The sequence below is a fragment of the Phodopus roborovskii genome, unplaced genomic scaffold (genome assembly GCF_943737965.1).
Source record: "Phodopus roborovskii unplaced genomic scaffold, PHOROB, whole genome shotgun sequence".
In the NCBI taxonomy this organism is placed as follows: Eukaryota; Metazoa; Chordata; class Mammalia; order Rodentia; family Cricetidae; genus Phodopus; species Phodopus roborovskii.
The window spans coordinates 7,346,114-7,363,409 of record NW_026126515.1 but is presented as its reverse complement, the minus strand read 5'-3'; the positions used below and the strand labels follow the sequence as shown (position 1 = coordinate 7,363,409).

The 17,296-nt window shown below is 45.0% G+C and overlaps 1 protein-coding gene across 11 annotated transcripts in view; it reads right to left on the bottom strand.

The window, feature by feature from the left end:
* Ttll5 (tubulin tyrosine ligase like 5) overlaps positions 1-17,296 on the bottom strand; it is a 228,348-nt gene that overhangs the window by 28,147 nt on the left and 182,905 nt on the right. For all 11 annotated transcript variants that reach the window (XM_051196360.1, XM_051196363.1, XM_051196362.1 and 8 more), the window contains one exon: positions 3,983-4,065. In XM_051196360.1, the coding sequence (XP_051052317.1) occupies positions 3,983-4,065 (83 nt within the window). The remainder of the gene's footprint in view (positions 1-3,982; positions 4,066-17,296) is intronic.

The window sequence follows — 17,296 nt, the reverse complement described above, 5'->3', positions numbered from 1 at the left end:
CCCACTTAACACTGTATTTGATCTTGGCCCAAAGGACAAGAGGTAAAATCCCAAACTAGGCTTGGGAATCATTGTCCTCAGATGTTGCCACCCCCGCCTCCTGCCAAGCACCAACTCCATGTCTCTCTTCTGCTTGGGCATCCCCTCAAAAATCTTATCCACTACCCCTGCACAGAAGAATGCTTGCCAAGTTTTAATAATGGGCATAGAAAGGGGGGGGAAGTGAAGGAAAAGAAGAGGGCATCAGACGGTAGGGTCATTATTCCAGAGCTTTGCTTGTTTTGTTCTTAACTTCACAAGTTCAGACCCACAGAGGAGCTCCAACAACTGCATGATGTATGAGGAATAATATGATAATGAAAAGAGGTTATTCCACTGGCGGCTGCCAGGCAAGTAAGTCACTTGGAAGTGGAAGTGACACCTAGGTCCTGAGGGTGTTAGCTAGCCCCTCTGGATTTACGACACCAGGGGAGTGGGTGGGCACTGAGATGCTTCAGTGCTGCTCCATGAAAAGATCACGGAGCGGCTGCACACTTCACCAGGGCTGGAGGCAATGAGCATCTAACGGGACATTGCTTCTTATGACATCCATCATCGATTTTCCAGAGAGCAAGGTCCCATCCACAACCAAAGCCCAGTAGGAACGTAAGAATAAGGGTGTAGGGCCAGAAGCTGTATTCCAGGTAGGATGCTTTACAGCTGGTAAGGAGTGGGCTGGGCCAGGGCAGAGGGTGTGGCTGCAGGTCCCTATAGTAACTGTAGCAGTTATCTGATTTGCCTTCTTTGCTGTTCTAGTTCACCTTTAGCTCAAGAAGGAGCACCATGGTTATAAAGGAGGAGAGCCAATGAGTTTGGCTGGGGGCCAAGGGCCCTCACTCCAGCTTCCTTCTCAAGTTTCCAGATCTGCTGACCCTCCCCCTTCCTTTCACTGCAAACTGAGAATGTAAGGCTTGAGGTAGGGAAGTTAAGGAAGATAACATTCAGGCAGAATTCCTTCCAGACCCTTGGCTAGGCAGTTGCTATTTTACCTAATGTGCATAAAAGAAAGAATGCAATTAGGCCGCCATCAGCGGTAAAGGGCTCAGCTGTTTTACAACTCAGAGCTACCTGCAAAGTCACGCATCTTAAAGTGGAGTCAGCCAGATGAAAGAGAAGGGTTGAAGGCCAGGAAACAGACAGAGCTATATTTATGGACGTGTTACTGTACAAGGCAGGGGTTAAAGGTATTTGCAAGACAGCTGAGGAGAGTAATACTGCATTGTTGAGTTCTCTTTCTCTGTCCCCCTCCTTCTCCACACCCCCCCCCCACCCCTTCTTCTGGGCTTAAGGAAAACTGCTGCTAGTGACAGCCCGGTATCCTTCGCACAGAACACCCTTCTGAAACTCTAGAAGAGCTTTTAACTCCAACTCTGTAGAAATCACAAGCTGCGTTGCTGAGACACTGCCAGGCAGGGCAGTTACTCACTAGCCGTTGCCAATGCCACGTGTGCTGGGAACTCACTAAGTGTCAGCCCTTATGAGTTCCTGTACTTCAGCATTTCCTTAGCACCAGGGAAGTCACAGACACTAAATCCAACAACATGCAGAGGCCACGAGTCACTGGCTGACAAAGCACTAAGTATCTGGTGAGTGAACAAGGCAGGAATAATCATCTATCTGGCTGTTGCTTTAAGGTAAAAGCAGGGGAAATGGTTGATGGGGAATATAATTGCTTGATCTGTCTTTAGGCTGACACAAATACAGTATGACTTTTGACAAGATCTAACTGATGGCATCAAGGGTCACCAAGCTGATGCAATCATGACCCAGGTGATCCTTTCACAGTTCTAATTCCCTCAGCCAGAGAGCACACAGAATTCAACTCCATATGGTTCAATTAAGAATGCATAGGAGGCTGCTGGTGGTGGTGGTGGCCTTTAATCCCAGCACTGGGGAGGCAGAGGCAGGTGGAGCTCTGTGAGTTTGAGACCAGCAAGGTTTACAAGAGCTAGTTCTAGGACAGGCTCCAAATCTGCACAGAGAAACCCTGTCTCAAAACAAACAAAACAAAACAAACCCCCCCAAAACCAACCAACCAACCAACCAACCAACCAACCAAACAAACAAACAAACAAAAAGAAACTAAACTAAAAGAACGCATAGGAAGTAGTTAGGAGTCCTAGGTCTTGCAAACTTCTGGGCATGTGGAGCAAAGGGACTCTAATTGCTGTGAACCAGAGACTTCAAACCTGCCCATGATTCTCAGTCATCACAGTTCCCAGAGCATGTTTTACTTCCTTAGCACAGCTGCCTGCTCTATGGGCTGAGGGGTATTCTCAGCGGCAGAGCACCCAGCACACGGGAGGCGTGGTGCAGTGCATGAAAGACACCACCATGCTCTAGCATTCACGGGGGTGGGGAGAGGTGGAGGGACGGGGGGGGGGGGGGAGGATAGAGGCAGCAAATACCTCCTGAATTCAGACCCCCATGCTGTGAAGGAGCACTCTGTTTTTGCTTTCGAGACAGGGTTTCTCTGTGTAGCTTTGGAGCCTGTCCTGGAACTTTGTAGACCAGGCTGGCCTCGACTTGCCTCTGCCTCCAAGTACAAGGATTAAAGGCATGAGCCACCACCACCTGGTGCAGAGCTGGTTTTTATGCTTTTACTAGAATGTTAATATGGCTCGATAACCTGGATGTAGACAGAGTCCCTCTGTGCATTCTGCTTTGTTTAATTCTCAAAAAGAAAGCAGAGAGATATATGGACCCGTCCTCACGATACTCAAGCTTTTCAGGGGGCCTGCTATCACTTTCAGGGGCACTGTCACTCCCTGCCACACCCCCTGTCCTCTTCCTGAACTCCTCCAGGGCTTCTTGCAGCTGTCAGATGATGACAAGTCCCTCCACGGCTTATGGCTGGCCCTGACATCCCACCACGTTACTCTTGCCATCTCTTGCACATACCCTTTCCCCAGCCATATTAACAAATGGAGTTTGCAGAGAAAAACCACCTGCATGTGCATGGCACCGGCTCTCTGCATTCTTTGTTCCAAGACACTTTAGATGTACTTCACAATCTGTTCATCCCTCTATACACAAGAAGACAGGGGCTCTCCGTTCTTATATTTATACATTTGACAATAGGGTTACTACAAAACACTCCACACACAGCCCGACACACAGCAAAGACCTAGTCAATGTCGTCTGTTGTCATTTCCCGTGTCCCCAGGACCGGAATCAGCCGAGAATCTCCTGAAGCCACTCCCCAGGCCTTTTCCATCTCCTTGAGTCTCTCAGCATCCCAAGCAGAGTAGAGACTACTTTGTTTGCCCTGTGGTGTGTGGGACTCAGGGGTCAAATGATCTGTCCCACAGTGCTTGGTCAGTAGTCAGTGTTTGTTGACTTGAGTCAAAGTGACTTTGAGTTTTCTGACTAGTGTGTGCTTGTGAATTATTATGGCTCACTGCTACCTCATTTCCACACATGCACTTAAATGAGAGGCCATGGGCCCTGTCAACAGACTGTTAGCATCAACCAACAAGACTCACACCCAAGTCTAGACCTCTAACTATGGACGATGAGTGTGCAACTAACATGCCGAGTATTAGTTTCCTCATGAGAGGGGAGGTAGGAGATGGACCTCATGAAGCTGTTGTGAGGTGAGGGCTGACAGATCCACCATGCAGAAATACTGTGTGAATAGTGAAGTACCAGTCAAACACAGGGAGTGTACACTCACCATTAAAACTCTGAGAGTATTCTACTAGACAATGATGTTGCATTGATCCCATTGGTTGAAAAGACAAAACAAAACACAACCCACCTACCCCAGGCTGTTGTATCATTCTAAAGAAAAAAAATACTATCAAAATACCTATCTGCCAATGCTTTTGAAGCATTGGCCATTTGTTCTTTTAGGCTGATGTTCTTGACAAAGGCAAAGGAGAGAATTGCCAGATGTCACCTTCCTTGCTGCCCCACCCAGAGAAGAGCTGTTGGCACTGACCTGTGGAGCTGGTGATGGGCATAAATGCTGCAGGGCCGAGGCTGCTCTGAAGTCCGTTCAGCTGCCCTTCTGCGGAGGAGCCTCTGAAACACAAAGGAGCCTGGTGAGAGCTGCAGGCAGGAAGGTGCTGATGGCAAGGCAAGGCCAAGGACAGAACCTCCAACGGCCTTCTCCTTGGTCTTGGTGTTCCTTCTCCTGGCACGCATGCCCCTGCTCCTTTTAAGCCTTTGTTAAAATGTCATCTTCCCGCAGATGACTTCTCTCACCAATAGGTACATCCATCTCCCAGAATTATGTACTTCAAAACTGACCTCTTGTCTATTCCCAATCGCATGGTTCTTCTCTCACTGCAATGTCTCACAAGTCAATAGTTATTTCGTGAATGCAAACTTAGTTCGCAGTCCTGATGTGAACAAGTCACATTTTTTAAAGACCACATTTCACGTAGAGCAGTGGCTCTTAGTTGGGGAAGAAAGGAGGGACAGATTTGGTCACCATCACCTTCTGGTCTGGGATATCGACCAAGGCTAAGGTATCTGTGGCTTTCTTACAATGGGTTGCCTAGCAAGTAAAGGCCAGGAATGCCACTAAGCATTCAACCTACAGTACACAGACGCGGTCCCCAAGAATTACCACGTGCAAACAGTCCACATTAGGCTGAGGCACCACAACATGGCACCTCCCCTCAGGCTCACGCTGGAGGAGGCGATGCATGATGGTTGTTGGTGCACAGGTTTCCAGCATGTTTCAGAAAGTCTATTCTGGCACGTCAGCTACAGATCTCCCTCTTAAAAGCTCTTAGAGCTTTCTGTAATTTTTCGCTGCATTCATCAAATTTTAAGTTTCAGAGTTATAATTAGCAACTTATGTAGATGAACGCATCCTATTTGTCATCTTGACTGGAACATAAGCGCTATGAAGCAGAAACTATTAACAGCCTTGTTTACTTGGTTCATTTTGCTTGTACCAGATATTTAATACACAGTTTTGGAAGAAATCTGACCCATTGTGCCTACAAACACATTTACTTACTAATAAAATCTACCTTGATTTTAGCTGGTATATAAAAAGTTCCAGCTGTTTTTGTACTGTTGAGCATTTATCCAACAGTCTCTGGAACTCCTCCTCTAATGTGGCTATCCTACTCACTGGTTCACATAAAAAATAGCATGCCCAGTGTTTCATGATGGGCGGAGCAGCACTCATTAAAGCAATCACGTACGGTGCAAATGTGTGGTGAATGGAAGGAGAAAAGCAGAACGGGTTGGAAGAGAGATGGGGCAGAGAGCTTGGGTTCAGTGGTGAAGGACAAGGGCGAAGATGACCTTTCTGAGGAAATCCTATTTCAGTTGAGTCATGACGTTCTAAGAAATAGGTGTTGGCCCAGAGTGGAGAGGAGGAAAAACACTTTTATGGAGAAATAAATTTGTTCAATAATTCTGAGCCAGGAGCAGGCTTATTATACCGACTGTCCCGGGAGCCTTTGGGGACTGTATAAGGAGAGAGCAAATATCTGCTCTTGCAATTCCAGTTGAGAAAGAAGTACGGGGTGGGGGGCAAGCATGGCCATTTCCTTGACGAAAGTAGACAAACACACATTAAAGCCATTGTGCTCGCTTTAAGATCAGTTGAGTAGCAATATGGGGTTGAACTCAGTTTCATTATAGCTTGTGTATGAACAGTAAAAAGGGAGACAGGGAGGGCAAACTCATTGGGTTCATAGAAGAAACAGACAGTGAGGTGATCCTGGAGGCTTAGACCTAGTGGGTTCTGGGTCTCCCAGCATCTCTTAACTGTCTTTTTAGCCTCTTTGGAACTCCCAACTCTCTGCCCCCTTTAAAATGTTTTATTCTGTTCCTATTCCAAGATCTCCAGGCCCCTGTGTCCAATTCCATTTACCTCCCTGCCGCCCCCATTGTCCTTCTACACTACAGGCTGCAAGTTGGACTTTGGATTCTACAGTGTCATCCATAGGGCCCTACTATTCTTTAAGGGAGAAATGTGTCCAGCAATTTAAGGGGAAAAATCTGAGTGAAATTTTCCATGGAAACACTAGTACCCAAAATGGTTGAGGTCTGTTATGACTGGTTTTGGCACAGTATGGGTAAACATGTTTGTGTTGTGCTAACATCATTTCCTTGGGAAAATACATTACAACTTCTGGGCAGCCCACTCTGAACATGGCTAGCCAGGGTGGGAGTGTTCTTTTGCATTTGCTCCAAAATGAGTCTTTGTATTTCAGGGATATTTACCTAAGAACACAGGGATGAAGTTGTCCTCATTAGCTTTAAACTATCAACTTGACACAGCCTAGAATCATCTGAGAGTGGAGCATAAGTTAAGGAAATGCCTGGATTAGTTTGTGGGTGTGTCCGTGGGGGGCAGAGGAACAAAGATTGTTAATTGATGTAGAAGATGGATGGTGGGACCATCCCTAGGCAAGTGGTCAGAACTCTGTAAGAAAGCTAATAAAAGTGAGACTGCAAGCCAGCTAGCCTCCATGGTTCCTGCTGTACCTCTGTGGCTGTACCTCTGTGGCTGTACCTCTGTGGCTGTACCTCTGTGGCTGTACCTCTGTGGCTGTACCTCTGTGGCTGTACCTCTGTGGCTGTACCTCTGTGGCTGTACCTCTGTGGCTGTACCTCTGTGGCTGTACCTCTGTGGCTGTACCTCTGTGGCTGTGCAATGAATTCCCTGGTGTCTTAGGGTTTCTATTGCTGTGATGAGACACCATGACCACAGAAACTCTTATAAAGAAAAACATTTAATTGGGGTAGCTTACATTTTCAGAGTTTTAGTCCATTATCATCATGGTGCAACATGGCAGTACAGGCAGACATGGTGCTGGAGAGGTAGCTGAGCATTACTACATCTTGACTTACAGGCAAAAGGAAGTAGTCTGAGACATATGACCTCCCAAAGCCCGCCTCCACAGTGACACACTTCCTCCAACAAGGTCACACCTGCTCCAGCAAAACCTTACCTCCTAAAAATGCCACTTCCTATGAACTTGGGGGGAGGGGGGCAATTACATTCAAATGACCACATTCCACGACTCCCATAAGCCAGTAACAATATCATAATGCAAAATGCATTTAGTCTAACTTCAAAAATCCCCACAGTCTATCACAGTCTCAACAATGTTTAAAAGTCCAAAATTCAAAGTCTCTTCTGAGATTCATGCAATATATAAAATGAAAATATAAAAAAGAAATAAAAAAAAATAAAACCCAGATCACATGCTTCCAAGATATAATGGCACAGGATATACATTACTATTCCAAAATTTATGGAAGGAAGCATAGTGAGGAAATACTGGACCAAAGTGAGACAGAAAACCAGCTGGGCAAACTCCCAACTCTGCGTCTCCATGTCTGAAGTCAAAGCGCTCTTCAGATCTCCAGTTCTGTTCAGCTTTGTTGACTACAACACACCTCTTTCTCTTGGGCAGCTTTCCTTGGCAGGTTTTCTTGTCTCTGATATCTCCAACATCTTGGGGTCTCCAAGGCAATCCAGGCTTCACCTTCACAGCTTCATACACTGGCCTCTCTAGGCCTCTGTGCAGGGACACCCCTGACACACGCCTGAGTCTCAGAGGGGGATTCCAAAATGCCTTTCTTCTATTCTTGACTCTAAATCCAGAACCAGTGGGCATGGTGGCGCATGCCTTTAATCCCAGCACTTGGGAGGCAGAGGCACGTGGATCTTTGAGTTTGAGGCCAGTATGATATACAAAGCAAGTTCCAGGACAGCCAGGGCTGTTACATACAGAAACCCTGTCTCAAAAAAACAGAAGTTAAAAAAAAAAAAAAGCATAAAGCATAAAGCATAAAGCCAGAGCCATGACTGGGGATGGAACAGGGCCCCTTTGTTCAATTACATCTTTACCAACTTTTCATTTTAGATGGTTTCCTTTAGATGGTTGCCTAAGCTTGGCTGTCCTGAAACTGGATCTGTAAACCAGGCTGGCCTCAAACTCAGACATCAGCCAGCCTCTGCCTTCTGAGTTCTGGAATTAAAGGCCTGCACCACCACACCCTGCTTTAAGTTTTTCTTTAATTCCTTTTCACAAGTTGGAAACTTAGCAGGGTGGACCCTGGCCCCGCCCGAGGTCACCACTCCCTTTATTCCATTTCTTAATCTCCTTTTGTCCTTGAACACAGGATTTAGCTCTACCTCTTGATGTTCCTTTTCTTCTCATCTTGCTCCTTTTCATTATAAATCCTCATTAGAGTTAACACTAATAAGCACATGACAGTTTATTCTAGGCTGTTTGGAGATTCCCTCTGCCAGTGGAATTAATCCAAAACTCTTCAATTTAGCCCCAGACAGACTTTTTGGACAAGGGCAAAACACAGCCCCCTTCTTCACCCAAATGTCACAAGAAGGATCTGTAGCCATCATACTAAAATTCTTCTCCTCTGAAACCCCTTGACCCAGGCCCCTACAGTTCAACTCACACTCAACATCACTGCCTTCCATGCTCCTACTAGGATGGCCCATTCAGCATCACTTAAGCGTTCAACTGCTTTTCTAATCCATAGTCCCAAGGTCCATATTCCTTCAAACAAAAGGATGGTCAGGCTTATCACAGTAATACCCCAGTCTCTGGTACCAACTTCTGTCTTAGTTAGGGTTTCTACTGCTGTGAAGAGACAGCACGCATGGCCATGGCAACACTTATACAGGAAAAATATTTAATTGGGGTGGCTTACATTTTCCGAATTTTAGTCCATTGTCATCATGGTTCGACATGGTGGCGTGCAGGTAGACACGGTGTTGGAGAAGGAGCTGAGCACTCCTACATCTTTACTCATAGGCAAAAGGAAGTGGTTGGAGACCCTGGGCGTAGCCTGAGCATATATGAGCTCCCAAAGCCGCCTCCACAGTGACAAAATTCCTCCAACAAGGCCACACTTACTCCAACAAAGCCACACCTCCAGATAGTGCCAGCTTATGGGGGCCAATTACATTCAAACGACCTCAGTTGGTAAAATGTAATGCAGTGTGGAATAAGCAGACCTGCCTTCAAGGTCCTGCCTTGACTTCCCTCACTGATGGTCTGTGATCTGGAGCTGTAACCTGAAATAACCCCTTTGGTCCCCAAGTTGCTTTTGATCTTTTTTTTTTTTTTTTTTTTTTTTTTTTAAGCTTTTAGAGACAGGGTTTGTCTGTATTGCTCTGGATCCTGTCCTGGAATTCAATCTGTAGACCAGGCTGTCCTCAGACTCACTGAGATCCACCTGCCTCTGCCTCTGCCTCCCGAGTGCTGGGATTAAAGGTGCAGTGTTTTTAAATCACAGCAACAGAAATGAAACCAGGACAGCAGTTGTTTGGTCTCTCCCCCCTCCTCCAGGACAGTGGATGATGCAGTCAATGGTCTCGTGTATCCCAGTCCTCCACTACTGAGGTATGTTGCAGCTCTCTCTGGCTATCTTCAAGGTAGTTGTTATTCTTGGGCAATAGTGTAACAGGACGGTAGGATGCTGAGAATGAACACAGTGAATGCAAAGGACGCTAAAGCTCAATGGCAGGTGTCACACTAAACAGATTCTGCATTATCGCCACTGTCCTTATCAGATGGCCCTTCAAACATTCCATTAAGGACAGCATGCTGGTTTCATTTAGCCAGTGTTTCCTGGGGACTTGCAGGGGTTCCTGAAATATTAAATTACACTCTGTAGCCTGCTTGTGCATCACTTGTCCTTGCCTGCCTGCTCCTCTTTCCCTGCTACCCTATCTAAAGTCTAAGAAAGAACCTAACACAGGCATTCTTCTTCTAAAGCAGTGGTTCTCAACCTTCATAATGCTGTGACCCTTTAACACAGGGCCTCAGGCTGTGACCCACAATTGCTAAGATTATTTTCATTGCTTCTTCACAACTATAATTTTACTAGTTTATAAACTGTAATGTAAACCTCTGTGTTTTCTGATTGGTGGTCCCTGTGAAAGGGTCATCCGACTCCCATAGGGTTGCAACCCAGAAGAACAGGCCACCAAAGAAATTCAATAAAGAATTACCAATAATATCCCTGTAAGATAAACACTGGCTGTGTTCATCACTTTGAAAGACTTCTTCTGGTAGGACTAGGAAAACTTCTAGTTGGGGAATTTAAGCCAATCAAAGAGTTGTCCAGAACTTTTACTGGAAGCATGACGACTCCATGCAGGCAGTCTGTACACTCCTTAGCTCAGGTCTTGAAGAGTATGGTGAATAACAACTGCCCTGTTATCCAATTGGCCAGTGAGGCATCAATGGCTTTTTTTTTTTTTTTTGGTGTATCTCTCTATTTCCTGTTTTAGTAGTTTCCTCTGCTCTTGATTTTGCCCATTACGTCATTGCATGGACACTTTTCTGAAGTGATAGGCTATCCTTCAGGGCATGTTTTGTTGAGTACCTCACCAGGCTGATTACAGGTCAGTGCTGGTTGCTTCAGATTCTTTCCAAGGCTTTCCCATCTCTAACTCATGGATATTGGTACCCTAGTTCAATGCTTTAGAATAAGAGTTTACTTGAATTTGTGCCACCATATCAGAAGTGACCTTTCTTTAGAAACACCATGACCAAAGGCAACTTGGGGAGGAAAGGGTTTATATTTCAATGTACGGTCCCAAATCACAGTCCATCATAAAGGAAATCTGAGCAGGAACCTAGAGATAAGAACGGAAGCAGGGGTCATGGAAGAATGCTTGCTCCTCCTGGCTTGCTCAGCTTATTTCTTCTACACCCCAGGACTACCTGCCCAGGGATGGCATCACCTATAATGGGCAAAGTACACTACATCAATCAGAAACTAAGAAAACACACCACAGGTTTGTTTACAGGCAATTTTTAGGGAGGCATTTTCTCACTTGAGAGTCCCTCTTCCCAAATAAGTCTTAAGTTGTGTCAAGATGACAATAAACTAGCCAGGACAGGAAGGAAGAATCCACTGAAGGAAACCATTCGGACTGTATACAAAGCCAGATCTTGAGATGCTGGCAGTCACATTTGGAAATGTCTTGAAGGCACCCCAAATTCAATCATTTTACAGAATACTGGGAGTGGGGATGGAGAGGTGGCTCAGCAGTTAATAGAACTTGTTGCATTCGCAGAGGACCAGAGTTCCATTCCTGGTACTCATGCTGGGTGACTCACAATTACTTATAACTTCAGTTCTAGATCTTATGCCCTCTTCTGGCCTTCACCAGCACCCACACACATGCACACATAATACTTAATTTAGAGAGTATAAACAACAACAACAACAAAACAAACAAACAACAAACCACCCAGCCTCAAACAGTGATACCAACTCTTAAGGGTGAGAAGAGAACCTTAGAATACAAAGTAGGCTAAGGAATGAATGTTGCCCAAATGGAACATGTACTTTGAATTTTCTTAGTAAGTATTCACTCACAAATTACCTATCTTCTAAATTCTTTCCAACATTCCTACAGTTGGTTTTCTCCCTCTTCCCCTTTCACCCTCCCTCTCTCCCTCCCTCCCTCCCTCCCTCCCTCCCTCCCTCCCTCCCTCCCTCCCTCCCATCTTCTGTTTCTTCTTCTTCCTCATTTTTTTTTTTTTTTTAATTTTTTGAGACAGGGTTTCTCTGTGTAGCTTTGTAGACAAGGTTGGCCTTGAACTCACAGAGATCCACCAGACTCTGCCCCCCTCATAGGCAAGAACCACCACCACCCAGATTTGTTTCTTCTTTTTAAAAACTCAACTGTTTTTATAGCTGCTCAGATTATACAATTAACTCAAAAAAAAAAAAAAAAAAAAAAAAAAACCTGGACATGATGGCATACACTATAATCCCAACCCTCACTCCTATAGCAAAGACAAGAGTGGAGACAGGAGACTTGAACAAAAGCCTGGAGCATCAGCCCAGCACCAGAAACATCACCGAAGACACTGCCTCAACAAGGTGCAAGGTGACAAGTGACTGCCAGATGCTGTCTTTTGACCTACATAAAATGGGTGTGGTATACACATGCCCACATCTCTCTCACACGCATACACAAGTAAAATAGAATAGTTTTAGAGAAACGAAGGAAAATAAACAGGGAGGTAGACGGTAGATTTATCGTGGAAGTTGAGGATAGGACAGTAGGTATAGATGCAAAGGTGAGAAATTAAAATCACATTGAAAAAGGCCAGGACCCAAACTCAAGAGGGTTTAAGACACTCAGTAGAGTGGACACCGGGACAAGCCAGGAAGCCTACATTTTGATTCATTTAAATTTTTTTTCTGTATCTTAAAAATAAAATGATGTAGAATATGAATTTACCTTTGAGTACATCTCTGACTACATTTCAAATACAACTTTTGGTATGTACAATTCTTATTTCCAGAAAAGTCTTTAATATAACATTGACAAAAGTTATTTCAAATAATGCTTACGAATTTTCAAATTACTTGGTCATTTTGTCATTTCACTGTAGAGTGGTCAGATAATGTATCTTGCTTTCTTTTTGAGAACTGACACGTTCCAGCCGTAAAAACTGTACCGTTGGGGTCAAGCTATTTCTCAATTGATTCGTTAATTACATTGTTCAAGGGCCCCCTGTGCTGCTGTTTTAGAACTAGTGTGCTTACAATACTGACAATTACTTCTCTTTCGGAAGGCATTGTTTTAGGGAGGGTTTCTTTTTCTTCCAATTATTTTTTTAAACCTTTGTAAGCATTCTTTCTTCCCCCAATGTTTGACGAGTGTCTTTGTTTCAGGGATTCCCTGTTCCTCTGTGCCTGTTCCTAAGTCACTGAATCCTCCTGGGTTTTCACAGGTAGCTCTGCCTCCTGCTTTTTCTGACACCTTTGCTAACTTAAAACATGATACACTTGAAGTCTGTTAACACTACAACTAAAGAGTTTTCTAAAATGCTGCTCTCTCTCACACTTCAGCTTATTTTAGGAGTTGGCAAAGCCTCTGGATCTTTATCATAAATCCTTTTAATCCATCCTCAGACCCAGGGAGCTTTCAATATTTGTTCACCTTTAAAGAATGAAGTTTTAAGAGGCGCAAATCAAGGGAGGAAAATCTCCATCAATCATGTTACTATTCCACCCACAGCGGGCAGGGACGAAAGGTAAGGTTTTTAATCCAGTGGCCCATATGTGAACCAGTAAAGAAGACTCATCATTCTGTGACTCTTACACTACTTACTACTCACCTACACACAACTGGTGTGGCATCTGCTGAGGAGGGTGCTAGACCCTGTCTCTCTGATGTCCACACCCAAGCCATTACTCAGGCCCAAGTGAGACTGCTTATTTCTTCTAGGTCCAGGCTCTGTCCCCGAGGAAGTAGGGGCCATGTGGGATGGTTGCAGCCTTCTGCTCATTTCCCAGATTGCACTCTCATAGGAAGCCACATAAAAGCCTTCAGGGTTGCTCTTCAACCCAGTCCTCCCTGGGTAGCACCTAGCAGGAATTCCCCTGCACTCGGCATCCAATGGAGTGCCTTCCCTCTTCCCTCCCTGGGAGCGCTTCACCAGCTAAAGTGGTAAAACTGGCGTGGAAAGGAAGAGGTAGAGTTCCTGAGTGCTGACTGTGGATTTCCAAAAGCAGTATTTTAGGATGATTAATCTGCATTTGCTCTACACATGCAATTTAAGAGGAGTGGTAGGGACTTCTGAAGTCAGTGGTCTGCTGGGAAGTCTGTGGTTAGCATGCTGGGTGCTAAGAGAGCCAGTTCTGGCTCGGGCGCCTGTGTACCCTCCTACACTTGGAGCTCATACTACACCCTACTCCTCTACCTTCTAGCACGAAAACTTCACAACTACTAATAATGACCACTTTTGGAAATACACTGAGAACTCCCTATATAGGATGGATATACAACAAACTCAACCATGTTCCTTCAAACCATATAATAAAAGACTGAAAGATGGACAGCATGACACCAGCTATACCCACGAGAAGGAGGTTTGGACCATTACAACTCCTGAGAACTTTCCCGAGAATCTTCTCATTGCAGTGACTCACATAAGAAACAGCTGTAATACACAAGCATGTGTCTGAATGGCTATTTACTTAAATGTTCTTCTGACATTTATCCTGGAGCAGGTTTCATAGGACTGCAAGCCTCTGCAAATGCTTCAGTCATTTATGGATACTTGGTTTGACTGTCCTAGGTGCTGGCGAGATGACACACACCTTTAATCCCAGCACTCGAGAGGCAGAAACAGGAGGAGCTCTGAGTCCGAGGCCAGTCTGGTCTACTGAGCGAGTTCCAGGACAGGCAGAGCTACATAGAGAAACCCTGTCTCAAAAAACAAATAAAACTCCCAAAATTCTCACTAAGGTCACTTTAAGCAGAGTGACGTAAATACTGTAGTTCGCTCTTTGCTTCCCTTTTCCTCTCCTCTCTTTTCCTGCCCTTCTCCACCCTCTCTCCTCTAGGATCCCAGGGCCACATACCTGCTCTACCACTGAGCCACCCCCTCTCCTTGCTTTCTTAGGACAATTTTCCCAAGTTACAACCACTTTGAGCTGGTTCATTCAAACCCATCATTAGCCTATCAGTTTGCCTGTCAATCTTTAACCTCCTTGGGTTTCCTTTCCCGTATTTCCTGGGAAATACATGTGATCCTGGCTCTGGAAAGACCCATCGCAAGAACAAACAGTTCAGAAGCATTTAGTTGTTCACAGCTGTCAACCCTTTTAATTCAGTTATTTTGTAGAAGAAATGCCACAAAGGAGGAGTTGAGATGGACACTAGACTATAAAATGCCTCAAGCGTCAGTGGAAAATTAAGAAAGGTGATGGGCCCTATGTAAATAGTTAAAAATGAGCAAGGGGAAGGGAAAGAAGGAAGAAACTTCTAGTCTCTTCACAGAACTGACAAGTTATTCTTAAGTAGAGTGGGGGTATATGAATTTGTGAACAATAGCAAGAGGGGACCAGAAAAATGGCTGTGAAGCGAGACTAAAATACAAATGTACTCATAAAGAAGCTTTCGACTGTATCATCAGAAAACACACTATTTTGGCGAATTATTCAGGAGGAGAAGGAGATTTGGTTTCACAGATGGGAAAAGACTTGAATATTATCATAACGAAACAGGACCCCAATGTTTTGATTTTCAACTCCCTCTGCACCCAAATCCAAACGACATTCCATCTTTTATGTTCTATTGTTCTCCAGACTCAACCTCTAGGATGTGGAAACTTTGATGATGCTCTTGGAAATTGCTTCTGCCTGTCTGATGCCAACCTCTGTGCTAGGAGAAGCTTGAAGTTCAACCCAAAAGCACAAGGCTTGGCATGGTGAAATGCTCATTACAACTTCTCATTAGCTGTGTCTCTTGAGGCAACAGTGGCATTCTTGAGCGTGACTCAGTCCCGCCAGTCAGAAAGGACAGCCCTTGGTTAATCTGACTGAGCCAGAATGAAGTATTATAACAAGATGGGAACAAATGAAGCCACACATCTTTCAGGAACACAGTGAAAAGTTACATGAGACTTTCTGGACTGTCACCTCACTGTCAACTGTCTCAACAATAAGCCTTATTTAGCACGCATTGTGTAGCACGCACTGTATTTGTGCTCAACATTTCTGAATTCATTTCTCTTCATGATCCCTTTCAAAGCTGGGCACCACTGCCACTATCCCTACTCTAAGTTAGGAAACTCAGGCACAGAGCTGTGAGTTGTAGATTGGCCAGGAACAAGAATTGCTCTAGAAGAGCAAGATGGCCTGAATGATGCCGATTCCAGAAGCCGTGAAAATTTCTGTAGATTAAAAAAAAAAAAAAAAAAAAAAAGACTGCACTGCTTGTTTCAAAACACAAGCAACAAACAAAAAAGATTTCACGGATGCAAATAAAATATAAAGTTTAGCTTACAACACTGCCTCAGTAGTAGCTTCACATCACAGTCTGGTGTACTCTTCAAATGCAGAATGACATAAGCCTACACACACGGGAGCTATGGTAACTGTCTGTGCTGATCCTATAACTTTTTCCCCTAAGTCTAAAATTAATGTAATTCATTTCATCAATTCAGAAAAACACAACCGCACACAAAAAAAAACCTGTGTGTGTGTGTGTGTGTGTGTGTGTGTGTGAACAGAGCCCAGTTCATAAAATCTCTTGCCGCGCAAGGCTGATGACCTGAGTTCAATTCCTGGAACCATGGGTGGCAGGACAGCCCTGGCTCCCCAAAGTCGTTCTCTGACCGCCACCTGTGTGCCACAGTGTATGTGGGTCGCTTCTCTCTCCTCTCCCCAGCCACCACCCCCACAATAATAAGGATGAGGATGAAACGACAGAAAATATCTATGGGGGCTCCAGAACCCTGAGTATCCCACACGTGAGAGAACGTGGAAGTCTCCATTAGTGCCGACTTAGGCCCGCAGACTGATGCTAGTTTTAAAGGCAAATTGGAAACTATTTGCTGGAACAACGCCTCACAGCATGCCTCCTGATACTTGGATTATATTTCTTAAATTCTGAAGAAATCTTTGCTTCCCCCCTTCTTTGCATTTTTGATGCTGAGCTGTTTCCGGTTTTCCCACACTCCTGCCTGTCACAAAGAAGAAACCACAAAAATTCAGCAAAGCAGAATTTGCCCAAAGAGCTGCAATTCCATCTTGGGAGTCTGCAGGGTTTCCCTGCCAGCAGCAAGTTCAGGGCAGCAAGCTGTGCCTTCAAATTTCCAGCCCTGCCACCCAAGTCTGGCTCTTGACCAGCACCACCCAGCCCCTGAGGCCCGTGCTAGAGAGTCCACAGGGAACATATCAGCAGATTCAACATTTGCTTTCAAATGGTTAGCTGCGAGCTTCTGAGCTGCAGTGTCTTAAACATCCATCAGAGGATGATTACAGCTCACTTAGTTCCTGTTTACCCACTTACCTATAAAGTAGGTGATTAGCGCCCCATTATCACAAATGAGGAAACCAAGGCCAAGAGATTAAATAAGTCTGTCACTGTGTAATCAGTGGGGTGGGGGTTTAGTGGGCTGCATACAGGGCTGGGCTCTTCAGGATCTGACTACTTTCTGGGGTTCGGGGAAGGAGAGGTGCACAGCTACTCCGCTGTCTTTCCACCAGCATTCACCTGTAGCCTTCCCAGTGTCCTTCACTGGTGCTCCAGGGAGCATGAGATCACTGCAGTGCTCACACTCCTGCTCTTCAGTCTTAGCAGGTACCCAGGAAATATTTGTTGGGTAAATGAATAAATGACAGCAGTATGATTAAGAGAGCCATAGGGGGCTGTTCTGACTCAAATCCACCATTTGATTTGCCCTCCGTAGGGAGAAAAAGCAGTAACTACACCTTCTGGGTTTCTGACAACCAAAACTGAGCTTGTGAAGGAGTGAGGCATCTT